Raw genomic sequence first — 17,268 nt, forward strand, 5'->3', positions numbered from 1 at the left:
ATTCAATCCTGGTAGACTCAGTCTCAAGCACAGCACCTGACACAAAGCAGGGCCATCCTAAATATTCTGCTGAACAAACGAGTGAATCCTATATTTAGTACTCAGCTGCTAGCGAAGACTCAATGCTTATGAAATGAATGCCAAACTGCTAACGGTCATAAGTGAAAACACAGGTAAAATAACATGACGGCTCATTGTATATAACCGAACCATACAAGGGTCAGTGACGTTACACACAATCTCATCATCTGGATGGCCCAGTTCTCCGCAGGGTCATGAAAGACAGACGTAAGCCTCCTGTTTCAGAGGGCAAAAGAAAAGAGGTTCGCAACGGCATGGTCAGCTGAAGTAACCGGCAAGTTCTTTCCTTGATAGATTAGCCTCACAAACTGCTGCCGTGAACTAAATCCTTAAAAGCCTCTGGGCCACGTGTGGTTAGATGTCTTCTGGGAACATGCCATCTCTGCTCTGGCACCTAAACATACAAATGCGTGTTTGTATACACATCCGCCACACGTACTCAGTCGCTTCCAGGGCTCACCATTTTATTTCTCACGCCCAGCCCAGGTTGTCTTCTGCCGGAATCTTCCATGTTTTTCCTGTATCTAACATGAGTGACACTCTCTCCTCTCCCTGTCTTTCAGCATATATCACAGCTGCTCTTCCTCAATAAAATTTTTACCATCCTCTCTTTTATAGAACTTATTCTTGGCCCTGGCCAGTTGGCTCAGTGGTAGAGCGTCAGCCCGGCGTATGGAAATCCCAGGTTTGATTCCCGGCCAGGGCACACAGGAGGGGTGGGCACCTCTCTGCCTCTCCATCCTTCCCCTTTCCCTTCCCCTCTCTCTTCCCCTCCCACAGCCAAGGCTCCATTGGAGCAAAGTTGGTTCAGGCACTCAGGATGGCTCCATGGCCTCTGCCTCAGGCACTAGAACGGCTCCAGTTGCAATGAAGCAACAGCCCAGATGGGCAAAGCATTGCCCCCTAGTGGGCATGCCGGGTAGATCCCAGTTGGCACATGCGGGAGTCTGTCTCTCTGCCTCCCGGCTTCTCACTTTAGAAAAATACCAAAAATAAAGAAAGAAAGAACTTATTCTCAACCTCCTCCATTAATCTGCCAATTCCTTACGAGCAGGGTTTGTGGTATATCCGCTGTAATCTCTTGGTATGTAGGTCAGTGCTGGCTCTACTCATTGACATTAGTAAAGGACATCTCTAACATCAACAATGTAAGTAAACGAACAGTTCTGGTAAAATAAGCCTTTCCGAAATTGAGACCCAGAAAACAGTTCAATTTCGATCCCACTTAAGAAGCCACAAAACAGACATCCATGCAGAGGAGGAAAAGATCTTCTGAAAACATGCTACTTTCATAAAATTATCCCTCAAAGTGCAAGTGCTTCAACAAATATTTCTGGAATACTTGCTGAAAACAAAAGCAAACCTTTAAATACAGGCCTGAATGGAGGGCAACAATAGACTTGTGCTATTAACTGTATGATACCGAGTGTGTGTGGCTGACCCCCATTACTGGCCCGACTGGGTCTTCTCCCGCTGTTCCCTGTGCCCGGACTCCCCTTCACTCTCTGCTTGCTGAAATCCTAGTTTTCAAGGTTCAGCTCAAATATCTAAGAAGTATTTCCTGACTACCCTCCCCCCCCCCCACCAGGACTGAACTGCTCCTCTGGACTCTAAAGTCACTCTCTTCCAGTGACACATGCCTCCTGGGGAGGAGGCGGCAGCGTGGCTTTGGAATCAGGGAGTCAAGCACTTCTAGCTTTTGCTCTGTGACAAGGCGAACACGTTCCTCTGCTGTCCCTTTCGGGTCAGTTGACCCCTCATGCTTCCCCTGAGGGAGTTTTTGGGTCTCCTATTTCAGCCAATGCTGGCCCGAGATGTGGACTTGCATCCCGCCCCCTCCTCAGCCAGTAGGAAAGTTCTGTTTCCAGTGGTTGGTAAAAATAAACAGGGCGAAAAACAGCTTTTATATTTACTTATCTGCAGGAATTCCTGCTTTTATTTCATTTTGGCCTTTGTGGAATCCTTTTCATGCTTGCCCAACCCAGCAGGTACTAATTTTATCCACTGTTACCATTTTTGTGCTTTCAATTGGATCACTCACAGAAATTGCCTTGTGACATATAAAGCTATAAAAAATTACATCATTAGGATATTACAAAAGTCAGAAGACTTTCATGTGTAAAAAAACCAAACCAAACCAAACGGTCATGAAACTCATGACAAATCCTGGGAAGTGAAGGACAACTCCTCCCTCCAAGTATTTTCTTTCCGGGGGGGGGGGGGGGATTGGGGGAGAAGCAGAACAGACTATTAAATCTATGTTAAATCCACCTACCTATACGTAAGGAATTTCCCTCACCTGCCTTTCCCAAAACTCACTTCAGCAGAAAGATATGGAAGATGTGTGCAGGATACTATACCCCATTAAAATTCTACCAGTTTCTGAACCACAAAAGGGAAACAAAAGTTTCAGAACTAAGGGCTTCCAGGACTCGCTTCCTTGGTACGTTTCATTCTCCCGAGATTCAGTATATTAGCTAAATACTAAAACGGGAAAAACACACACAACTCAAGGTATTTCCATCTGCAGCGCACAGTAGATGTTACAGATGAGAAAACTCCGTGCAACACCAGCGCCACCAGGTGGGGACCGGACAGGAAGTGCTGCAGGGTCTGCTTCCTGCCGAGTCACCAGTGCTTTGCTTGTGCTCGAGACAGAGACTCGGGTTCACACAAGGTAGTAACAGTGAATATAGGATGAAACAAAATTTTTCAATAAACAAATACTGCTTTGGTTGACAGTTTATTAAATATACTACAATTGTACCTTATTCTGTAGTTTCTTTTTTTAAATCATTCACACATGAACTTAGTAAAAACATACTTTATAGAAAACGACCTGAAAAACTAAAAAATGATGCACATTTTACAGATATCTTGATCTGCTGAAAATGTTGGGAAGTATTTTAATAAAGGCGATCATGAAACATAGGGTGACTTGATTTTATTCACTCTGACACCAGACCATGACTTCGGAAGTGTTAATGTTGAAATGTGGATGCAAACATGTCTATTAACAAGACTATTCAATAGTGTTGGAGAGACAGGACAAAATAAAGTACTTTTCTTTTACAGACGCTTTTCTAAATCCATTCTTTACCTCTCATTCAGAGAATTACTTGTGCAGCTTAATGAGGCAAAAAATTAATTCCTTTAAAAAAAACAAATTAGAGCCTATTTACAAAACATGCAAAGGAAGAATTTTAGGTCGTTGTTATTGCAGGAGCGGTTAGAAGTGAACACAGCCGAGTGACAGGATGTACCTCTACTTCTGCAAACAAGAGTCTCCGCCCTTCCTTTCCGGAAGAAATGCATGTTTAGGGCACGGACTAGAAAATGGCAGACAATGCAAACACAGAAACAAGGAAGTTTGCAAATCCTTTATATTTCCAGCTGCGAGACAGCAGCGCCTAGAGCGAGGCCGCCTCTAGCGGCGGAACCAGAGCCAGCTGTTCAGCAGCCAGAAGGCTACGGTGATCGAGTACATGACCATCTCCCTCTTCGCCCGCTCTTTGTTCTCCTCTTCCAGAAGCTGGAGACGCCGGTTTAGTTTGATTATCTGAGTGAAAACAACAACAAAAAAACAAGCTTTAATGCATGGAGCAATCAGATGCTTATAAAGTAGTATGAGTGTATAAAATAATTATTACAAGCATGGTAAGTATCATATAGAGCAAAAGAAACAAAACTGTCTATAGAAAAGTTACCTATGACAGTTGAACTTCAGTTAAATACTGCTCTCCCTTCCCGGGCAGCGCAGCGGCAGCGGCGTGGCCGGGGTGCGCTGGGAGGGTAGCCGTCCCTCCCCCGCTGTGCCGGCGGAGGACTCAGTGCAGCAGGCCGGTTTACTGCAGCGGCCAGGCGGAGGGACACTTGCCCTCTCTACACCCCTCCTCTGAGTTTCTGTCACTCAGCCTCAGGGGTTCACCCTCACCTGCTCTGACTTCCTTCTCTTCCCACTGCTCCGATGTTCTGGGAGGATCCCACAGATTCACCTATTTCAGTGGGCCGTGTGACCGGCCACCCAGCCCCTTCGGAAGTGAAAGGCGAATGCTCACCAGCTGCCCAGCTGTCGCTGGCTGACAGCCCCGCCCTCGGCTGTTGGTCCCGACTGGGACCAGCCCTGGGCTGAGCGAGGGCCTTGCCCATGCTCTCGTCCTCACGGGGGCAGCACGCCCCAGCTCGGAGGGTCGCGGGCTTCAGAGCTCCTCACGGGGCACACAGCCTTTGTTCGGACTCCATCGCTGGCCAACACCCTCCTCCTGTCCAGTCCCGCTTCCTTTCCCTCCCGCGGGTGCTCCCTTCCAGAACACCCCCGTAAACTCTCTGCTTGCTCATCTTCACCCCAGAGCCCACTTCCCAGACACTCCACCCTGCACCACCTGTGTGAAAACACTGAGCTCTGCACAGCGTCGCGAACGCACAGATTACTGCTGTATCAGAGAAGTCCCGGGAGGAAAACTTCCACGAGGCCGCACCCTCAGCACGTCCAGGAGCGGACTGCATGCCGGGAGGGGGAGACCGGACATGCAGACCGAGTGGGGCAGGGACACGGGCCTTCAGCAGTGCTAAGCAGCCCTTTGTTCCTGTAGGGCCAATTCCATAAAAACATACAAGTATTTAAAGACCACCTTTCCTCCCTATTCAAAATGAGAAGTTTATTTGGTCCCATGGGATAACATGTTCTCAAATTACCAATCCTATTTTATTGTCAACAAAAAAGTGGCATTGCTTTGTCTCATTAAAATATTTCTATCTGAGCATTTTGGGAGGTAGCTACACCAGGCAGCCTTTTAATGTTCCCTCGATAGTGGATGGCAGTTTGTATCCTGAGCTAGGTGACCCACGAGTTAGGTGCTTGTCCCTGGACTGAAGGGACTCGCAGACTGGCCGTGGAGCAGCGGGAGCAGGGGCAGCCTCCCTGCCGCCAGGGCAGACAGAAATCCGCAGGACCTTCTTGTGATTCCCTTCTTGTCACCTGTTTTAGAAACCCACAGCTTCCTAGCTGCCTTTCTACTCCTTTTAAAGTTTTACAGCCTGTGTATGACTTGTTATTTACAATGACCGTACCTTTGTCTGACCTCACTAGTTCACGCTCTAATTGAAGACTAAGTGAATGTTGTAAAAGTGACACTTTTAGAAAACCAGGGTATTGATGTAACTGTGAATTCAATGATAAAGGCCAAAGAAATCACTTTTTTCAATATGCAAAGTATAAATAGTATATATATAAAAATATGTAAGTACTTATACAGCTTCCATGTTTCAATAAATGATTCAAAAGAAAAATAGTATTTGCTTCACATTATCCTTGTATTATATTAAATCTTTAAAATAATAGTGATTTATTCTTATGCTAAAATATTTAGTTTCTTGATCCTTACTTAGAAATACTTTGACTCATTTCCCCTGTATATCTAGTTGGTATAGACAATTAGGACACTAAACATGCCTGTCCCATGTGTGTGTATGTTCGTATGATTCTAGAGGCTAGGAGTACATATTAAAAATATCCAAGTACAGCTGCAGCTCTAAGTAAGCACTACCACGGAAAATGAGAGCTAGGCATACAAAGACCCTCTGTGAACTGAGAGCAGTTTCCGAACTAAAGTTTTCAAACATAGTAACACACGTCCTAAAGTGACTGTTCCACATTTCAAAGAGCCAAGCAAGCAATTTATGGCCTTACTGGTTTGCTGAAATGTCAAGATTCTTTGTTATTTGCCAGAATTATATCAATTCATTTTGGTAATACCGTTTTATGCTAATTAAAACATGTAATGGTGGTTTAACACATCTTTAATCAAAATGGAAATATCAATTATAGTTTAATAAATAGTTTGATAGAAAAACTCATGGCTTCCACAGGACAGAAAGCAATGAGCTGTTAGGAACTATCACTTTAACATTACATGAGCATCACTTAGTATTGTATCTTACTTGGCACCTTACTTACCTGTCGTCTTAATGAAACTGCATCTACGACAGTCATGTCATCTGCGGGTCCCTCAACTACTGCATCTATATTTGAAATGCCATACCTAGCAAGTAAGAAATAAAAATACAACTTAATATCAGAAAAGAACTGAGAAAGCCTGGCAGTCATGCAATGTATTGTATGGTGCTCAAAGAACTGTCCACAAGATTGGGATTTAACAATATGAATTTCTAACGTATTTTACAATCTGAGTTGTTACTAATAAAGGAAAGAAAACAACTTATGACAATGACTATCTTCAATACTAGCAAATGCCCTGCAACTCTGCGAATGAACACAGCCCCTGACTACAGATATCAATAAGGAGATGCTTGTTAACCCAGAGGGACTGGCACTGTTGAGAAGGCTCCCTGGCTGAAGAGGTGTGTCAGCTGCCACTGCAGAGCACGACAGGACAGGACAGTAGAGGATTCCTACACAAACGTGCCCACCTGCAGCCGCTGGGGAGAACCCGCTGAGCCCACGGCAGGGAACACTGCCTCTACTCAACACACAGGGCGGGGCCTGTTTTAGTTCCCCTCCTCTTCTCACGGCCTCTTCTCTTGCCATTTCTACTCTTCTTACTTCTAATTACTCTTCTGTAAAATCATCTGAATACATTTTGCCACTACATTCAGGTGCAGAATTGGCTCAGTAATCAATAATTAAGAGGCTGTGTACAAAATAATAATACTGGAAAGCCACTAAGACACACTCCAGAGAAAGGACAGTAAAAAGTACTTCTTGTTCAAATGTAATTACTTCTGAAAGGACAGTGACTTTTAAATGAACAACAATATACTTCTGAGAAATAAATACACACAAATACTACTTTTCCTCTTTGCCTGGATTTTCACTTTTTAAATATAATTAACAGCTTTATTGAGATACAACTTACATATCATATAATTCACCTCACGTTTATATTCTATTTTAACCCTGTAGGGTTACAGCAGTAAAATGGTATATTAGCTGTTCTGAGTGAGCAGAACACAAAGATGGAACATACTCCTATGTAATCTACAAAGTTGGCGCATAGATCATATATTATAGTCTCTTAGTTCAAGCAAGTCCCCATTATAAAAAAGCACACTACCACACAGAGGGGTATGAAGAGAATAATATTTTTCATCCAGATGTGTTCAAGTTAACTCTATTCAGAAAATCCTTTTGTTTCAAAACAATTGAAAACAATCAAAAGACACTTTTTGTCAGTCAGGCAGTGCCGTCGTTCTGAACACTGCATAAGCGGCAGGCGCAGTTTCCACGACATGGCATGCGCTGACTCGGAGCTGCACCAATCTCTACACGCGCCTTCGGTGGCTAGATTCCCTTGCTTTCTCATTAACTGCCCCTTTCTTCATGGGAACAGGATAAATATCCTGGAATAGTTCAGTAATTGCATCGGTTAGAGAAATAAGCTACTAAGTTAGTAGATGCTTGAACTATGGAAATGCAAACATCTGAATTAATTATTCCTTTGAACATTATGATAGAATTAAACTATTCATAGAAAAAAAAGGGTTGAAGAGGCCTCTTTACACTTTAGCCTCAAAACAAAACTTTTCTATTTTTGTGAGGTCATACATGAGATGAATATTTGGAAAAAAATGATCAAACAACAGAAGCCATTGCTTCAAAGGTACGAGGGGTGTGCCTGGACTCAGAGGAGAAAGGACAACTGAAAGGGATTGCTTACAACTTGAATCCTGACTTAACTAAGCCTTTCACTACTAGAAAGAAAATCATCTGCACACAAATCTAAGGCTATGGCAAAAAACTTTATATAATTCAACTTAAAACAGAAAACAACATTACCATGTGTTTTAAACGAAAAGCTGTATTTATCAGAACTAAAAACTCTAAGAAATGCTAAGCCAGATCACTGGTTGAAAATAGAGATAGCCTGACCAAGCAGTGGCGCAGTGGATAGAGCGTCGGACTGGGATGCGGAGGACTCAGGTTCGAGACCCCACGGTTATCAGCTTGAGCGCGGGCTCATCTGGTTTGAGCAAGGCTCACCAGCTTGGACCCAAGGTCGCTGGCTTGAGCAAGGGGTCATTTGGTCTGCTGTAGCTCCCCTTTCCCCCCTGGTCAAGGCACATATGGGAAAGCAATCAATGAACAACCAAGGTGCCGCAACAAAGAATTGATGCTTCTCATCTCTCTCCCTTCCTATCTGTCTGCCTCTCTCTCTGTCTCTGTCACAAAAAAGAAAAAAAGAAAATAGAGATAAAAGGACCACCAACTTAGGAGTAAACAAACACACAGGAGAAAACTTGGGATGGACAGGTTAGCAGAAGAACAAGGACCAAGCCAGCAGAAAGCGGGGCCCCAGACTCCGCAGTCCCTCCAGCCTGAACTAACACCTGGGAAACTGTCGCCCCTCCTCTCCTGCCGAGCACCAACGTGCCAGCTTCCTCCCACCACAGAAACACGCCACCTGCCAGCTTTACCTCGACTGCTAGAGATAACGGACTTGTGCTGAAAATAAAAATTCACTCTGGAAAAGTTTCACTAGTGATGTCTGTGAATACTAAACAAGTTCTTTTCCTCCCTAGATGATAGGAAATGGGATTTTGGCATTCTATATATCTGTCCTTGTGGTTGGAGGAACAAATAAGGACTTAGATTAAGCATGTGTAAAAATGTGAAAGGGGCAAAAATAAGAGAAAAGCTTAAATCAACAGACGACAAAAATTCTTAAAGCCAAATTTCCTTTACAAACATTTAATTTCTCCAAACTGTCAATGCTCATTTCCCCCAATTTAAGATGCTGCCTTAGAGATAGCTTTATCTACACACTGAAAGTGACATTATAGTCAATAAACTGAAAAGAAAATGCTGGCCAGAGCCTCAGGCAACAATTACAATGATGCACATAAAAGGTTTAGAATGATACTTTCTGTTTTAGCATGATTTCTTATAAGCTACTAAAACTGCATTTTAATAAAATATCTAGGATACATGATATGGAATCATAATTGTTTAGCATTTCCTCATATATACTCTGGTGGTCAAATGTTATGAGTAACTACTCACTGTTCTCAGAGAAAGGCAGGATGTACTCACAGAGAAAAGTGGTAGAACTTCAAGCTACAATAATTACAAAGGCATCGCTACACATGCATTACAGTCTGCGACATACAAATTCAGTCAACTATTCACCCTGGTAATTACAAAGTCTCAAAATTTACCTGACGTTGTCATGATGAGGGTTAGAAGTGGCGGCTGCAGACCCACCACGCAACACTGGTCTAAGGCAGGTTTTTGCAGAAGGCACAAGACAGAATCAGGAAACAGAGAGGTAATAAAAGCAAAAACAAGACAATAATGTCAAATAGGATTATATTGTATGCTTCAATACAATATAATATATTTCAAATACCTTAAACATCTTTGTTTCACATGTCCTCTATTTTAAGGTTTTCATAAATTTAATATTTTTAGTGGGTTAAAAAAAGGAAATCTATAGCTATATGACAAAATAGCACCAACACATAAAATAATTTTGGGGGTGCTTATATTTTCATTTATGAAATTTAAGACAGAGGACAACTCTGTTTAAAAGTATAATTTCTCTCTTCTAGTTGGAAAAAAAAGTCACCACTAACTTTAGAAGCATGTCAAGAACCAGTTAGTTGCACCTGCATGATCATGGTTGCTCATCTGACATCAACAGCCCATTTCAAAAACTAAGTTTCAGTAACTCCCGCTTCCCACAATTGCTTCCTTCCCACCTCATAAATTTAGATCAGTGCTGGTATCTTAATGCAGCTGTGTCTCATCTGCCCCAAGCTCTCCAGAGCAAAACTGCACCTCGGTTCTGGAGCAGAGGTCAGGGGACATGCTCTGCGGGACACGCCACAGCACACGGCATCAGTATTGAGTCTGATCTCGAGACAACCAGGAGTGACATACAGGGCCACTGGAAATGAGGACTACGGGGCGCTGGAAAACTTTGTGGGGTTTCCACTTAGTCTCGGTACAAGACTTTGTTTCTAGAGGACAGTCAGTTCCTTTCCTAGGTAAGCAGTAACCTTGCCATAAATCTTTTTTTTTTTTTAATCAGAAAATAAAAGCTCCACAAAGTCACTGGTCAATTCCCCAAAAAGTAATCAGCAGAATTTACAATTAAACAGAGAAAGAAGATTAAGGTAAAGGACCCATATAAGGATTTTAGGAATCATTACCTTCTATTTTGAATGTCTCATTCTCTAAGTACTGATCAGGTCTGGCCTGGATTTAAATATCAAGGCAATTCTTAATTATAGTAAACATTTAATACCAAATGCACTTCTTTTTTTTATAAGTTTACAGAGTTGTAGAATTTTGGCTATAAACAAATCTCTATTTTGTCAATTCAACTTATTAAAGCGAATTTTAATGTTTAGCTTGTAGGTTTACTAAAGGCACTACTAGTGCTTAAATAAATTTTCGGAGCCTAGAGGATAAGAGATTCAGAGACTTGGGGGAGATCTGTCAGAATTCAATTCTGTTCTCTAAAGAATAGTGAGAAATCACGCATGCTTCAGACAGGTTTCAAATTCATTCCACCCTGACATATTCACTCTGTGGCATCAGGAAAACTGCTACTAGTCAACTACAATCTTACATTACACTAACATGAAAATGTTTAAATAAAGCCAACCCTGTGTGCTACCTAAAGCTTTTTAAAGAAATTCACACCACTAGACTCCAATGGATCTGCCATATTCAGTCTACTCCACCACAGAGATTTCCCCTTTGTAATGCAGAGCCAGAAAATCATAGCGTTACCTTTCACAACGTATTTCATTTTGTCTTCTTACACTGGCAATTAACACATATAATATAAAATTAAATTAGACAGGCATTTGGCATAGGACCACTTTCTACCTTAATACAGTAAAATATTTTTGTTAGTAACATTTTCAGCAATACGTTTTGTTATTAAAGTGGCAAAAGAAAAGGGAATTCAAGGCCCTACAAGTTCCAGCATTATTGTATAGTGATGTTCTTGAGTAAATAAACAATCTGACTTAATACAGTATGTGTTTCTTTGTCTAACAAAAGGGAAATTCCTACAGTAAATAAACAATTTAATTGGGGGGCCAGGAATTATACGCATTCTTTAAAAAGACAAATTATAAATAACAAATATTATTTGAACTACAAATTTGCATTCTAGGTTTTCCAAATAATATATTTTTATAGACACTTGCAAAAAAACCCACATTATTTACTTGAAGGTTGTTTATTCTATGCACTCAAAGCTTGCAGAATCTGCTAAAGAAAAACTGTATAAAAACAATCAAGCCCCCCCCAAATAAAACTTAAGCATGCTAAACATGATTAATATGTCAATGTTTAAATAATGTTCATACATAGAAGTCTCTTTTTAAAAATGTTAATGTTTTGCATTGGAGAATGCCATATGGCTGGCACTCCAGCGGATATCAGAAGACTTGGGCATTTCCTAACCAGCCAAGGACTGAATCATAACAGCACTGAAAATCCAAGGAACACATCTTGTGCTTGTCCTAGGTGTTTTGACAAATACAATTTTCTAATGTATATATACAATTTAACTTTGTCTTCATGTTGAACTTGCTTTTAGATCATGTAAGTCCTCATAAAATGAGAAAATGAAAATATAATACATAAACCTCTCAACAGTGTCCCTTAATGTATAAATTAAAATTAGTTTTTATGTCCAGCAACTGTGAATCTACACTATTTTATAACAGGGCAGATAAAGTCTTCTTCCTTCCCTTCCTGCCTGACAAAGAGTTCTAGCTTAATTTAATGACACCTAGTGTGACAGCATGAGACCAAAGAAAATGCTACAATTAGCGTAACAGCCCAAGTTCTAAATAGAAAGGAAAAAATGATGCACAGAGCAAGAAACAGAAAAGCACTTAAAACTTTATAAGCAGTATTATTTTATATCCATGCAAGTTTATAAGCCATTATCCAAATTTCACATTCCTAGATCTTAGATCTGAAAAGCCATGCTAGAACAGTTCTTGTAGTGGAAATAAAACTGATTTGGCACTTACAATTCTGATTCAATCTTGTTCAACATTTAGATAGTAAGAGAATGAAATACAACAATAAAAAAAAATCAAAACTCGTTCAAAAATAAACACATCCAAAAAGACTAATAACAATTTAACCTTCCAGGCTCCAAGGCAACAATTATGATGTGTATCCAGGAGCAAAGACTTATTAATACAATTACTTTAGGAATTTTAAAAATCTCATTTCAGTAAGATAATTCCTTCCCAGTAAAAGGATTTTGAAGCTGTCAATTCATTACAATTAAAAATAAATAAAAAAGAACTTCACTAACCAATCAAAATAGTTTTTCATAATAAAAAAATAGAAAGTAAATTTCACATTACAGTAAGATTTCTGATTTTGTATTTGGGAACTTGAGGCAAAAATTTTTTCCATTATGGAGGGAAAAAAATTCAACTGCTTTTACAGGGTCTATATAGCTGCAATGAACTGTGTGTATGTGTGAGGGAGAGACAAATGATTTTAATGTACGGCTTTGTCATCTGGCTATTATTTAATCCATAGAGAATTTAGAAATACCTTTCTTATTCAGAGATTTTCACTGTAATAGCATCTGATATGCTATAATTCAACCTAAAAACTTGGTCTCTTTTATGGACCTACTATTAATATAATTAAAAAGTTAAAGAGGATACCTGGTAAAGAACAAATTTATTTTAAGGAGGGAGGAGAAAACAGATCTTTGGAAATATTAGTTCTCAAGAGCCAGGTTCCCTATATTTACTACCTTTTGAAGCATCTTCCACCACACTAAACAAATTGGAGACCATTATCTTGTATCTTAAATAAAAGTGGTGGTGGGGAAGATTCCTCACAAGAATCTAGAAAACCAGGTAAATTATTACCCTCTTTTACTTTTTGAAAAGAAGAGAAAAACAAGCCCAGAGAAGCTAAGCAATTTGTCCAAGGTCATTACACAGATAGCTACTCAGTGTGAGGGTGGCTCAAGATCGACTTTCTGACCCCCTGAATGCTTTCTTCTAAACCATGATCCTTCTTACAGGCCTCAAATTTTCTAAGCCAGTCCTTGAGGCTTCAAAGAGCATAAAAGGGACTTGAGACCCTTGGGGAGGGGAGATTATATATAAAAATACCCCCCCCCCATCCTGCCACGAGTTTTCTCTTTTAAGCTATTTCTGGTATAGATAGCTTCAAGTCCCGGGACCCAAATGTATCCCACTACACTGGCCCTGAGAAGGCTCAAACACCTGCTGTGCTGTATGGACAACTTACAAAATATAGGGAGGCCTGCCCTGTGGTGGCGCAATGGATAAAGCATCGACCTAGAATGCTGAGGTCGCTGGTTCAAAACCCTCATTTGCCCGGTCAAGGCACATACAGGAAGCAACTACTACGAGTTGAAGCTTCCCGCTCCTCCCCCTTTCTCTCTTTTTCTCTCCTCTCTCCAAAATCAATAAATAAAATCTTAAAAAAAAATAAAAGAAATATGGAGAAAACACGCGGGGCTTGTGTGAGGATCAAAGCACTCCATAAGGAAGTTTGTCCAGAGCCAACCATAGACCTGCCAGTTCCTCAGGTCAGAGGGAAGCTTCACTGGAAGAGCCATCTAGATTTACTGTGTATTCTTCAAAATGCAAAAACAGGCTAATAAGATGACCGTGAGCAGTCAAATGCTGGCTCACAGAATTACTAAAGGAAATGTTAGGAGTTGAAATGAAACTGACCGCACTTTTCCCATATGGTGCCAAAAAGCTCCCCAAATCTCATCTTCTTGAGACTTGTTTGGAGGCTCCAGCAGGGGAAAGCAGCTACTCGTATACCCTTGACCGGGGAAGGTCCTCTCCTCTAGTGGGGGAAGGTCATCCTCTTGGACCGAGAGCGCAGCTTCGGGAGGGATGCACATGGAGCGGTGAGGGAGGAAGGGACACCCGCCTAGCCAGCCAGATCAGCCAAATCAACCCTGGCGATCAATGGGGTGACAGATGTCGCAGCCAGATCGCCCTCACATCCCAAATCTCATCTTTTTAAAAACACTAGTAATAAAGCAAGGACAAAAATAATGGCAAAAAATTTATTTATATAAACAAGTCTAAGTATACGACTAATGGTTTTACTTGATGTTCAAAAGTGAGATAAGCTATCAACAGTGAAAATGGCAGGCTCCCTCAGAGGCAGCGGCCCCTGGGAATTTCAGTACAGGCCCAGGAATCCCTGGCCAGAGGAGTAAAGTCCTGGCGGCTGCTCTGACGTCACGGTCTCAAATCCACTGCATGCATCCAACCACATTAGCATCATCAATGACGAAATCAAAAGACTTACTAAGGAAAATTAGTATGCTCTGGTTCAAAATCCTACATTTAATCCAATAGCACCCTAGCATATGCCAAAATGGAACTGAGTACGTGGGTCAACAAAGCCTTTGGTAAAATCATTACACTTCCTGTGTAGATTTATTATAACTAGATATTCTCCTTGACTGATGAAAAGCTAACTGAATCTTGTGAAATGTGAATTTTGGACAATAATTTCAAATTAAAAGAAAGCAAAGCACACTGTTTTAAACCACTGCATCTTAGAGACGAAAGTGCAAACAGAAAATGGAAGACATTACAGTCCACTGAAAGGAGCCAAAAAATATGCAGTCAAGCTGGCAAGAGTCTCTGATGGCCAATCACCTGCGGTTGTCATCCAGCACATCCAAGATCTGCTGGTAAGCCCTACGGGTGGAAGCCTGGATAAGCGACAAAATGCCACGAGCGGAGGAAAGGTTAGCTCCGTCTTCAGGTAACATATGGGAAGGACAGACCCGAGCCTGGGGTGGCGATGGTGTCACACTGTTTACATCAGCACAGCAAATGAAGAGAAAAAAACACTCAAGTCAGATTTTTATAAAACTTTAGCTGAGCAGTTTCCCCAAACACTTATCTTTTAAAGAATTATCTTAATTTTCTCACCCCTTTTCCCCACCCTTCACTTTCCCATAAGAAAACAATCAAATCAAGTAAGTTAATACAGCAAATTGTTTTAAAAGACCAGCTACAATGCAGCATCTGTAACTGTGTAGCCTTAAACATCACACTAAAAAAACAAACAAACACCTAAAATATGAAAGAACAACTTTGGAGAGGGAAGAACTACAGTAAAAAGTGTGTTCATCTAGCTTATGAAAAGCAGCCTTTTTTATTTGGTGCGTATATTTCAATTGAGCAAAGCAAACCACTAACAAACAACACTGCCAGGTAACTCTGGATGATCAGACAGTAAGGCAGAAAATTCTGGGTTACATGTGTCAAACTTTGAACGCATCAATTCAAAGTGATTCCATGAAAATGCCATTTCAAATATTTCACTAAACAATAAAGTCAGATGAGTTTATGAGTAAATTTAAAGATGAATTCAAGTTTCAGAAAGCTATAATAGAAGAACTTTATTTTTTTAATTAAAGCATATGACCGCTGGCTCAATAACTAAAACATAAAATGACGGCCCATTCTGTGAATGCAGTGAAAGAAGGCAAGAACCCTTCTGGAATGATCTAGATGGGTGCGGCACCACCATCCCCGGGCGTCTAGGTGCAGGTGCCGGTGATCTCGCACTCTTGCCTGGCGGAGCGAGGGCTCACAGCTGCTTCGACTCCTCTGCCCTGCTTCCCAGGAGCTGAGCTCACAGGAGGGCAGCAATCTTACAGTGCTAACCAGAACTCTTACGATTGCCGTCAGTTTTTCCGAAGACTTGTTTAATGCTCGAGCAAGGTTAGCTGCTTGAGGTATTTACCTGACACTCGGACTCGGCATCTGGTTTGTTACTGTAAGAGGTTTTGTTAGAAAAGAACTAGGACCTGAGACGCAGGTTCAACATCTTCTCTCAATGTCAGGGCAAACCCCTCCCACTGACCCTCAGCCCTGCGCAGCACGTCTAAAAACATGTAAAGGGACCAGCTGAGAAGAGAACCTCTTCTGACTAGCGTAATCTTTTCTAACTTACCATGCATGTGTTTGGAAACCACAACATGAGAGGGGCAGTTTTTGAAAGGATAGCTAATATTATTCCCAGAGTCCCAGAAAATTAAGAACAAAATCTTCATTACAATTTTGTGAATAACTTTTCATGTCTTAATGATCCAAACTAAGAAATGCAAAAAATATGAAAACTATGTTTTGCAAAGACTACTTAAAAAAAAAAAGATCAAAGCCAAATCTTGGCATATTGAAAAATTAAGGTCAGGGCTGAGTCACCATAGGAAGTAGACCTGATGGTGTCAAAAGAAACGCAAGTTTTGGAAGCAGGCTTGCAGACCCGACACATCTGTCCAGAGGCCAGAAATCTTCTGGAATGCATTTTAGCTGACTGACCAGCTGACCCACTGTGCTTGGTAAAAACCCATATTCGGCATCCAAATAGAGTAGGAACTCAGTCTAATCGGACACAAAGTCTAGGTACAAGTTTTTCACTCAGAATTCCCTTCTGGCAGCACAGGGACAACCCAAAGCTCTTGCTCTTTGTGAAAAACCAGGCTGAGTTCATGTTAGAAAAGTGTCACAAAAGGCTGGCCTAAGACCGGCCAGTTTTGTGTCAACATAAACAAACAATACTTCCTACACTCTTCTTTTCTTGATAGAGCTGCCAACATACTAGCTAAATTTACCTAAGCAAGTCTTAAAGACTAGTCAGTGCAGTGTTTAATGATATAATTAAAGCTCTGTCTTTCCATTTTGGTGCTTAAATGGAACACTTTTGCATATCATTCTATATTAGTAAATAAATTAGCTATATATCACTATATTAAAGTTTATAATATTTAGAATAATCATATAGCAACAATGGTTGATACACTAAATCTAAATCTATGAAAAAAGTTTGATAGATTTTTGTCCATTAAAAATTAAAAGAATTACTTTCTTTCAGAGAAATCCTGCTGTCAGAAAAAGCAATAAGAATTGCTTACTTAAGTTCTAAAAGTAGAAGTATTTCCTGTCCATGTACAGGAAATCAGGTGTATTTATAAAGCAGACAAGCATAAACTATTTTAAGATTAAGTGCAAAGAATTCTTAAGATAGAATGCACAGAAGGTGGAGTTCTAAGAGTCTGTATGAACTCTTCCAATTATAAGATTCTATGATCATATGAAATTGAAATATGGTAATAAATAGAAATTAAAAGCATACATGATCAACTGTAACTTCAA

At 40.7% G+C, this 17,268-nt stretch overlaps 1 protein-coding gene across 8 annotated transcripts in view; it reads right to left on the bottom strand.

Annotated features, from left to right (window-relative positions):
* Positions 1–2,808: 2,808 nt before the first annotated feature.
* MFF (mitochondrial fission factor) overlaps positions 2,809–17,268 on the bottom strand; it is a 31,338-nt gene continuing 16,878 nt past the window's right edge. For 2 of the 8 annotated variants that reach the window (XM_066232829.1, XM_066232830.1), the window contains exons 7-11: positions 14,758–14,916; positions 10,838–10,870; positions 9,256–9,315; positions 6,038–6,122; positions 3,011–3,640 (exon numbers count right to left, since the gene is read on the bottom strand). In XM_066232829.1, coding sequence (XP_066088926.1) covers positions 3,509–3,640; positions 6,038–6,122; positions 9,256–9,315; positions 10,838–10,870; positions 14,758–14,916 — 469 coding nt within the window. In that variant the 3' untranslated portion in view covers positions 3,011–3,508. Of the gene's footprint in view, positions 3,641–6,037; positions 6,123–9,255; positions 9,316–10,837; positions 10,871–14,757; positions 14,917–17,268 lie in introns of all 8 variants that reach the window. The other 6 variants (XM_066232828.1, XM_066232831.1, XM_066232827.1 and 3 more) reach the window with 5 other exon arrangements.

The sequence above is a fragment of the Saccopteryx bilineata genome, chromosome 5 (genome assembly GCF_036850765.1).
Source record: "Saccopteryx bilineata isolate mSacBil1 chromosome 5, mSacBil1_pri_phased_curated, whole genome shotgun sequence".
Lineage (NCBI taxonomy): Eukaryota > Metazoa > Chordata > Mammalia > Chiroptera > Emballonuridae > Saccopteryx > Saccopteryx bilineata.